Below are 10504 nucleotides of genomic sequence, written 5' to 3'. Positions count from 1 at the left end.
GTCTGCAGGCAGAAAGCATGAAAATAGATCTCAGCCAACTAAATTCTTCCATCTCTTATCACACAAGGGCTACTCTCATTTCTCAACATTGTGACATACATGTATACAGTGGTATTTTAAGAGATATATCAATTTAAAGCCAAACTGCAACTTCACAACACAACCAAAAGGTATATCATAACACTCTAAAGATACACTTTTCTGCATACTTATATGAAAAAATGTCAAGACACCAAAGAGATGTCAAAGAAAGCTTTGTTCCTTATATACACAAACACAAAAAGGCTTTAGAAATACACACCAACAGTTCTTGTAACTTCATTGAGAATGTTTATTTATTCTCAACAATAAAGTAAATAAATACACACATTTAAACATTTCATATCACAAACAATGAGATCTTTTAGTCCTGGTTCAGTGGCACAACTGGATGGAACTTGAGCTTTTCTTAATACTGAACATAAAAATGCATGATGAACATTTACACATCCACACTAAATACTACAGTAAGTTTAACTTCAACAGTAGCATTTTCATAATGTCTCTTCTACACAATCAAACAACAGACACATGCATCTCATTGTATATTGCACTAAGGAATAACTCTGCCATGTTCTATATGTTCACGCAAAGTTAAATGTAATATCACAATAACATAAAAATTTTACAAAAATATGTAATTCACAAAAACATTAGTTGTGTCTGTAACAAAATGAATTCTCAAATTATATCATTAATCAACTTCCTCTACTGTGGGTCCATTATGTGCAGTGCTACTGTTACCAGGGTTACCAGAATTTGACTCCCCATGTAACTTTGATATGATCGGAGAGCAAACGTTCTGAACCTCCTTAAGTTTGTATTCTAACTCCTCCTTTTCAGCCAAGGAATTACCATCCATCCACTTCAGAGTCTCATCACACGTACTTATCACAGTGTTTCTGTCATTCTCAGAGAGCTTACTGCCATGCTCACTCACCACCTGTTTCACATTGAAGACATATCCCTCCAGCTGATTCCTGGCAGAAACACGTTCTCTGTGTTTTGCATCATCGTCTTTGTATTTCTCTGCCTCAGCCAACATTCTCTCAATGTCCTCTTTACTCAGCCTGCCCTTGTCATTTGTGATGGTGATTTTGTTTTGCTTTCCAGTGCTCTTATCCTGCGCAGACACATTCAAAATGCCATTGGCGTCGATATCAAAGGTAACCTCTATCTGAGGCACCCCTCTTGGTGCAGGTGGGATGCCATTCAACTCGAAGGTGCCAAGTTTGTTGTTGTCCTTGGTCATGGCTCGCTCTCCCTCGTACACCTGGATGGTCACAGCTGGCTGGTTATCTGCATAAGTGGTGAAGATCTGGGAGGTTTTCATCGGGATTCTGGTGTTCCTTTCAATCAGGTTAGTCATGACTCCACCAGCTGTTTCAATTCCCAATGACAATGGCGCCACATCCACAAGTAGGACATCTTTGATCACCTCGCTCTGTTCTCCGGTCAAAATTGCAGCCTGGACAGCAGCGCCATAGGCCACAGCCTCGTCAGGGTTGATCGACTTGTTCAGCTCTTTCCCATTCATAAAGTCCTTCAACAGTTTCTGGATTTTTGGAATCCTGGTAGAGCCCCCAACAAGGACAATTTCGTGGATTTGTGACTTGTCCATCTTGGCATCTCGCAAAGCTTTCTCCACAGGTTCCAGGGTTCCCCTGAACAAATCTGAACACAACTCCTCAAACCTTGCCCGTGTGATTTTGGTGTAATAGTCAATGCCCTCAAACAGGGAGTCGATCTCGATGTTGGCATCGGCACTGCTGGACAGCGTTCTCTTGGCTCGTTCGCATGCCGTACGCAGACGGCGAAGTGAGCGTTTATTACCACTGATGTCTTTGTGGTGTTTTCTCTTGAACTCCTGAACAAAATGGTTCACAAGTCGGTTGTCGAAGTCTTCCCCTCCCAAGTGAGTGTCTCCAGCTGTTGACCGAACCTCAAACATGGATCCTTCGTCTATGGTGAGGATGGACACATCAAACGTTCCACCTCCTAAATCAAAAATAAGTACATTTTTCTCACCTTTAAGGTTTTTATCCAGTCCGTAAGCCAGAGCCGCTGCCGTGGGCTCATTGATAATCCTCAGCACATTAAGGCCTGCGATGGCACCGGCATCTTTGGTGGCTTGTCTCTGGGAATCGTTGAAGTACGCAGGAACTGTTATCACCGCATCCTTCACTTTCTGACCCAGGTAAGCCTCGGCCGTCTCCTTCATTTTGGTGAGCACCATGGAACTGATTTCTTCAGGTGCAAATGTCTTTTCTTCTGATTTGTACTCCACCTGGATCCGTGGCTTGCCCAATTTGTTCACTACAGTAAACGGCCAGTGTTTTTTATCCGCCTGAACGACAGGGTCGTTAAAATCCCGACCGATCAATCGCTTGGCGTCAAACACGGTATTTTTAGGGTTGACAGCCACCTGATTTTTGGCCGCATCGCCGATCAGTCTCTCGCTGTCTGTAAAGGCCACATAACTAGGCGTTGTTCTGTTTCCCTGGTCGTTGGCGATGATTTCCACCTTACCATGCTGGAAAACACCTACACAGGAATATGTTGTGCCCAAATCTATGCCAATGGCTGGTGATTTCGTTGAAACTCCCATATTTTTGTCGCGTTGTTGTTGTACACAGTAAAATTTTCTAGTACTATCGCTGTTAAAGGCGAATAAAGTTTACGAATAATGTGGATTTATCTCTCGCTATGAGCTTGTGTAACGTTGAACTTCTCTGATTCTGACAGGCATTGGCGGTGCGAGTCATATTTATACCCATCTGCAGAAATTTCTCGATTTCATAGAACGTGCTCGATCTGCGCAAACAACGCTGTTGTGGATAGTTGTTTACATCACGTGGTAGAAAACGAGGTCAAATCGTCGTTCGGGAGATTCCGGGACCCGTGGAATGTTCCGGAAAAATACGAGTGGCTATTTTGGAGCACCGTTTAACGCTTTTAAATATACATACATGATCTTCAGGACATCGCGTTTATTCATCAAAAATGCACATACCTGTTGTTTTTATTTTTTTTAGGAAAATATCATGATTTTGTGTAAATATTCAGGCAGGCTTTTGCAGTAAACATGTACATGGAAAAGGGAACTCATTGCACAGCGTGTGTACGTTCACTATCTGTCAGAACTCATCCCGTGCTCAGTTATATTTATGACCGAAACAGATTAGTCACAGTTTTTGTTTGTCGTATTGTTATACCTTTCATTTGCCTGTATTGACTGCGTAGTATAAATACGTGCGGAAGACAACATCCCTTTCTACATTTACCTGTGGTGCGCTAATGATATATTGAACATTTAACCGTAGGCTACATACAAGTACTTAAGTGATTAGACTGTAGACAGATAATGGATTTACAAATATAATGCATCGGCCTACTCATGATGACAGACTTTTCAGTCTTACTGGTAATGATGACAAAGGTGCAAAGATTCGTTTTCAATATACCGTTACGCAGGGTTTATTATGGCCAATACCTGGGCTAGATCCAAAGTTGCTGAAAAACTCCCCATATTACAAATGAAATAATAACATAACAATATAACAGTTTAGGCCTAATGTACCACTTGCATACAAAGTTTGATGAAACTGACTTGGATATTTTTAAATGAAGAAGAGCATAACTTTGACATGGAAATGTAGACATGCATGTGTGAACTAAAGGATAATAACGGGCATCTTAACTGAGTAAAAAAAAAAATTAACCAATAATTTCAGCTTTTTATCGACAACCACCACAACTGCTAGGCATATATGTACTGAATTTCATCTTATATCCACAGTTTTTGGGTACATATAAGTATTGAATTTGAGTTTACATCCACAGCCACTGGGTTTAGCCTATAAGTAAAGGATTCTAGTTACATCCACAGCCGCTGGGTATATGTTGTCTGCTTTATTTCATTGGTGTACCGTTTTATGTTGTACAGAAGAATCATGTTACCGTTAAATGTATAATGGTTGTCACTTTTATGCATGGAGAAAACCGCTTTAAAACCTGGACAATCCACCTTACCGTACTTTCATGTACTTCAAGGCTTGGCCAAACACTGGTTTTGAACCTGCAGCCATATACAATTCCAGGGTCAGTGAGCTGCTAGAAACCATCAGACCCATTGGGCAGGTGAAGCCTTGAAAAATCCATGTTATACATGTATGACAAATGATGCACTGTCATAGTTGAGGGGCTAGTATGTCTGCTTTGTTGGCAGAAGATGAGAGTTCAATCTTTATCTTTCAAGGGAAACTGGGAAGAGCCATCGGCAGGTTGCTAGAAGACCTTCCCACGTACGACTGGAGACAATGCCAGCCTGACCTGGACTTCAAGTCACAGCCACCACATTGGTGAGGGATTCCCGAATCATTGTGCTACACCAGTAAACTAACCAAGCTAACCGCTTGGCCAACAAAGACTGTTTGCTATTATATGGGTCTCATTAAAGCCCACCTGATTTCAGGAGATACTGCTGTGATATCACTGAAATAATGTTGAATTTAGTTACGTATTTAATTGATTGCTGTTTTATGCTGTATGGAAGAATATTTCACTTACACAAAAATGACCAGCATTCTTGTGGGAGGAAACCGGGCAGGGAAGGGCAAACCATGACAATTGGTTACTTGTCACCAGCTTGATAAACCTCAAGAACATATGCCATAAATAAGACATCCACAATAAATACTATGACTATATTGAAGTGACTTATAAGAGTAGATAAGAAAGATGACGCTGTGGTCGAGTTGCCAAATTCAAGGTGCTTGCCTTTCTACTGCCAAGTTTGATTGCCCAGTGTACATGTTTATGTGTCTGAACTTACCAGCTGGCAATTTATACCCGGGATCTCTGGATTACGAATCCACACGTTTTCTGTTACACTACAGGACAGTTTCCTCTTTGAGGTTGATAGTGTTACATAAACTACCCTGCTATATTCATCGTAATGGAGTTTATACTTGACTTATTTCACTTACTTAGAGCTGGTCAGGAAATAGGGTGGAGGAAACCAGCGATGTCAACTTCATGGTAGCTAGTACATCTGGAGCAGACCCTACTACTTGCAGAAGTTGTTTATAATTGACTCCGAATTATTTCACTTACTGAGAGCTGGTCAGGAAATAGAGTGGAGGAAACCAGCGATGTCAACTTCATGGCAGCTAGTACATCTGGAGCAGACCCTACTACTTGTAGAAGTTGGTGGTCTGCAGGCAGAAAGCATGAAAATAGATCTCAGCCAACAAAATTCTTCCATCTCTTATCACACAAGGGCTACTCTCATTTCTCAACATTGTGACATACATGTATACAGTGGTATTTTAAGAGATATATCAATTTAAAGCCAAACTGCAACTTCACAACACAACCAAAAGGTATATCATAACACTCTAAAGATACACTTTTCTGTATATGGAAAAATGTCAAGACACCAAAGAGATGTCAAAGAAAGCTTTGTTCCTTATATACACAAACACAAAAAGGCTTTAGAAATACACACCAACAGTTCTTGTAACTTCATTGAGAATGTTTATTTATTCTCAACAATAAAGTAAATAAATACACACATTTAAACATTTCATATCACAAACAATGAGATCTTTTAGTCCTGGTTCAGTGGCACAACTGGATGGAACTTGAGCTTTTCTTAATACTGAACATAAAAATAAATGATGAACATATACACATCCACACTAAATACTACAGTAAGTTTGACTTAAATAGTAGCATTTTCATAATGTCTCTTCTACACGATCAAACAACAGACACATGCATCTCATTGTATATTGCACTAAGGCATAACTCTGCCATGTTCTATATGTTCACGCAAAGTTAAATGTAATATCACAATAGCATAAAAATTTTACAAAAATATGTAATTCACAAAAACATTAGTTGTGTCTGTAACAAAATGAATTCTCAAATTATATCATTAATCAACTTCTTCTACTGTGGGACCATTATGTGCAGAGCCACTACTACTAGGGTTACCAGATTTTGGCTCCCCATGTAACTTTGACATGATCGGAGAGCAAATGTTCTGAACCTCCTTGAGTTTGTATTCTAACTCCTCCTTTTCAGCCAAGGAATTACCATCCATCCACTTCAGAGTCTCATCACATGTGCTTATCACAGTGTTTCTGTCATTTTCAGAGAGTTTACTGCCATGCTCACTCATCACCTGTTTCACATTGAAGACATATCCCTCCAGCTGATTCCTGGCAGAAACGCGTTCTCTGTGTTTTGCATCATCGTCTTTGTATTTCTCTGCCTCAGCCAACATTCTCTCTATGTCCTCTTTACTCAGCCTGCCCTTGTCATTTGTGATGGTGATTTTGTTTTGCTTTCCAGTGCTCTTATCCTGCGCAGACACGTTCAAAATGCCGTTGGCATCGATATCAAAGGTAACCTCTATCTGAGGCACCCCTCTTGGTGCAGGTGGGATACCATTCAGCTCGAAAGTGCCAAGTTTGTTGTTGTCCTTGGTCATGGCTCGCTCTCCCTCATACACCTGGATGGTCACAGCTGGCTGGTTATCTGCATAAGTGGTGAAGATCTGGGAGGTCTTCATCGGGATTCTGGTGTTCCTTTCAATCAGGTTAGTCATGACTCCACCAGCTGTCTCAATTCCCAATGACAATGGCGCCACATCCACAAGTAGCACATCTTTGATCACCTCGCTCTGTTCTCCGGTCAAAATTGCAGCCTGGACAGCAGCGCCATAAGCCACAGCCTCGTCAGGGTTGATCGACTTGTTCAGCTCCTTTCCATTCATAAAGTCCTTCAACAGTTTCTGGATTTTTGGAATCCTGGTAGAGCCCCCAACAAGGACAATTTCGTGGATTTGTGACTTGTCCATCTTGGCATCTCGCAAAGCTTTCTCCACAGGTTCCAGGGTTCCCCTGAACAAATCTGAACACAACTCCTCAAACCTTGCCCGTGTGATTTTGGTGTAATAGTCAATGCCCTCAAACAGGGAGTCGATCTCGATGTTGGCATCGGCACTGCTGGACAGCGTTCTCTTGGCTCGTTCGCATGCTGTACGCAGACGGCGAAGTGAGCGTTTATTACCACTGATGTCTTTGTGGTGTTTTCTCTTGAACTCCTGGACAAAATGGTTCACAAGTCGGTTGTCGAAGTCTTCCCCTCCCAAGTGAGTGTCTCCAGCTGTTGACCGAACCTCAAACATGGATCCTTCGTCTATGGTGAGGATGGACACATCAAACGTTCCACCTCCTAAATCAAAAATGAGTACATTTTTCTCACCTTTCAGATTTTTATCCAGTCCGTAAGCCAGAGCCGCTGCGGTGGGTTCATTGATAATCCTCAGCACATTAAGTCCTGCGATGGCACCAGCATCTTTGGTGGCTTGTCTCTGGGAATCGTTGAAGTATGCGGGAACTGTTATCACCGCATCCTTCACCTTCTGACCAAGGAAAGCCTCGGCCGTTTCTTTCATTTTGGTGAGCACCATGGAACTGATTTCTTCAGGTGCAAATGTCTTTTCTTCTGATTTGTACTCCACCTGGATCCGTGGCTTGCCCAATTTGTTCACTACAGTAAACGGCCAGTGTTTTTTATCCGCCTGAACGACAGGGTCGTTAAAATCCCGACCGATCAATCGCTTGGCGTCAAACACGGTGTTTTTAGGGTTGAGAGCCACCTGATTTTTGGCCGCATCGCCAATTAGTCTCTCACTGTCTGTAAAGGCCACATAACTTGGCGTTGTTCTGTTTCCCTGGTCGTTGGCGATGATTTCCACCTTACCATGCTGGAAAACACCTACACAGGAATATGTTGTGCCCAAATCTATGCCAATCGCTGGTGATTTCGTTGAAACTCCCATATTTCTGTCGCGTTGTTGTTGTACACAGTCAAATTTTCTAGCACTATCGCTGTTAAAGGCGAATAAAGTTTACGAATAATGTGGATTTATCTCTCGCTATGAGCTTGTGTAACGTTGAACTTCTCTGATTCTGACAGGCATTGGCGGTGCGAGACATATTTATACCCATCTGCAGAAATTTCTCGATTTCATCGAACGTGACCGATCTACGGTGCTGTGGAGAGTTGTTTACATCACGTGGTAGAAAACGAGGTCAAATCGTCGTTCGGGAGATTTCGGGACCCGTGGAATGTTCCGGAAAAATACGAGTGGCTATTTTTGAGCACCGTTTAATGCTTTCAAATACGTACACAAGGTCTTCAGGGCATCGCGTTTATTCATCAAAAAAATGCAGATACCTGTTGTTTTTATTCCTTAGGAAAATATTAAGAATATCGTGTTTTGTGTAAATATTCAGACAGGCTTTTGCAGTAAACATGTACATGGAAAAGGTACCTCAATGCACAGCGTGTTCATGTTCACTATCTGTCAGAACTCATCCAGTGCTCAGTTATATTTGTTACCAAAACAGATCAGTCACAATTTTTGTCTGTCTTATTTTCATACGTGTCATTTGCATGTTTTGATAGCGCAATATAAATACGTGGAGAATAGAGCATCTCCGTCTACGTTTACCTGTGGTGCGCTAATGATATGGTGAAAATTTAACAGTAAGCTTCATAAAGTACTGAAGTTATTAGACTGTAGATAGATAATGGATTTACAAATATATTACATTGACATGATGATGGTATCAGATTTTTTTTGCTTACTGGTAATGATGGCAAAGTTGCAAAGACTAGTTTGCAATCAAGGAGGGTATATTATTAACAATACCTGGGCTATATCCAAAGCCACTGAAAGGCTCCAAAATCGTGCTAAAATTACAGCACAAATTACAAATTATATAATAACATAATAATATAACATTTTAGGCCTAATGTACCACTTGTATACAAAATTTGATGAAACTGACTTGGATATATTTAAATGAAGAAGAGCATAGCTTTAACATGACAGTGTAGACTAACGTGTGAACTAAAGGAGAATTCACAACCACCACAACTGCTGAGCATATATGTACTGAATTTCATGTTATGTTCAGAGCTGTTGGGTATATATATATATGTACTGAATTTAAGCTGATATCCACAGCCACTGGGTTTGGAATATAAGTAATGGACTCTAGTTACATTCATAGCCGCTGGGTATATGTTGTCTGCTTTATTTCATTGGTGTACCGTTTTAATGCTGTAAAGAAGAAACGTTTTACGATTAAATGTATGATGGTTGTCACTTTTATGCATGGAGAAAAGTGCCTTAAAACCTGGACAAACTCCATTACTCTACTTCCATGTACTTCAAGGCTAGACCAAACACTGCTTTTGCGCTTGCAGCCATATACAACTCATGTTATGCATGTATGCTAAATGATGCACTGTGATGGCTGAGGGGCTAGAGTGTCTGCTGTGTTGGCAGGAGATCAGAGTTCAATCCTTAATCCAATCACGGATATGTCAGCCATTTTTGTTTCTCCTTTTTGATTCTTTCAATCGTCGCTTTGCACTTAGCATAATTAAGTGACACACCAGTAATTGGTCACACAAGTGTCACGAGACTGTGACAGAATGAAGCATCATTTCAGGCATCTTCTCCATGGTTGTCCAGTGAGGCAGCACTAAATTTAATTGATTTATTTATTAGATTGGAGCTTTACACTATACTCAAAAGTATTTCACTGATACTGTGCCAGCCATTATAATGGAGGGAAACTAGCCAGAGCCGTCAGCGGGTTGCTAGAAGACCTTCCCATGTACAGCTGGAGAGGAAGCCAGCATGCCCTGGACTTGAAGTCACAGCCACCACAGTGGTGAGGGACTCCCGAATCATTGTGCTACAGCAGCACACTAACCAAGCTAACTGCTCTGCCAAGAAAGATTGTTTACTATTTGTATTTTGTATTACTATTTTAAATAATGTTGAGTTTATTTCTTTCTTTTATTGATTGATATTTCATGCCGCATGCAAGAATATTTCATTGACACGGCAATGACCAGCATTACTGTGGGAGGAAATCGGGCAGAGAAGGGAAAATCGATGACGCTAGATGCAAAACACAGAGAACGTGTGTCTGCCAGGAATCAGCTGGAATGATATGTCTTCATTGTGAAACAGGTGGTGGGTGAGCATGGCAGTAAGCCCTCTGAGAATGACAAAAACACTGTGATAAGCACGTGTGATGAGCCTCTCAAGTGGATGGATGGTAATTCCTTGGCTGAAAAGGAGGAGTTAGGATACAAACAAGGATACATGTCAAAGTTACACGGGAAGTCAAAGTCTGGTAACCGGGGGGAGCAATGGCTCTAAACATGATAGTTCTCCTGTAGAGGAAGGTGATAAATGATGTAACTTGTTACAGACATTTTGGAATTTACATGGAAACTTTTTGTTAATGTAATTTCATGTAATATTATTGTGGAAATCGTGTGAAACAGGTGGAGGAATTCCTGCTGTTTGTCTTTTTCATTTTATGTTAGATTTGTACTCAAGAATAATTCAGTAAAGCTCATG

At 41.0% G+C, this 10504-nt stretch overlaps 2 protein-coding genes across 2 annotated transcripts; both read right to left on the bottom strand.

Moving 5' to 3' along the window:
• Positions 1 to 307: 307 nt before the first annotated feature.
• Positions 308 to 2696, bottom strand: LOC135477255 (heat shock protein 70 B2-like). Its single transcript, XM_064757439.1, has one exon. The coding sequence runs from the start codon at positions 2645 to 2647 to the stop codon at positions 734 to 736; it is 1914 nt and encodes a 637-aa protein (XP_064613509.1). The 5' UTR covers positions 2648 to 2696; the 3' UTR covers positions 308 to 733.
• Positions 2697 to 5554: 2858 nt separating this feature from the next.
• Positions 5555 to 8069, bottom strand: LOC135476153 (heat shock protein 70 B2-like). Its single transcript, XM_064756076.1, has one exon. The coding sequence runs from the start codon at positions 7892 to 7894 to the stop codon at positions 5981 to 5983; it is 1914 nt and encodes a 637-aa protein (XP_064612146.1). The 5' UTR covers positions 7895 to 8069; the 3' UTR covers positions 5555 to 5980.
• Between the last annotated feature and the right edge of the window lie 2435 nt (positions 8070 to 10504).

This window comes from Liolophura sinensis, chromosome 10 (assembly GCF_032854445.1).
Source record: "Liolophura sinensis isolate JHLJ2023 chromosome 10, CUHK_Ljap_v2, whole genome shotgun sequence".
NCBI classification, from domain to species: domain Eukaryota; kingdom Metazoa; phylum Mollusca; class Polyplacophora; order Chitonida; family Chitonidae; genus Liolophura; species Liolophura sinensis.
The sequence above is the reverse complement of the archived record's forward strand: the minus strand, read 5'-3'. Positions and strand labels throughout refer to the sequence as shown.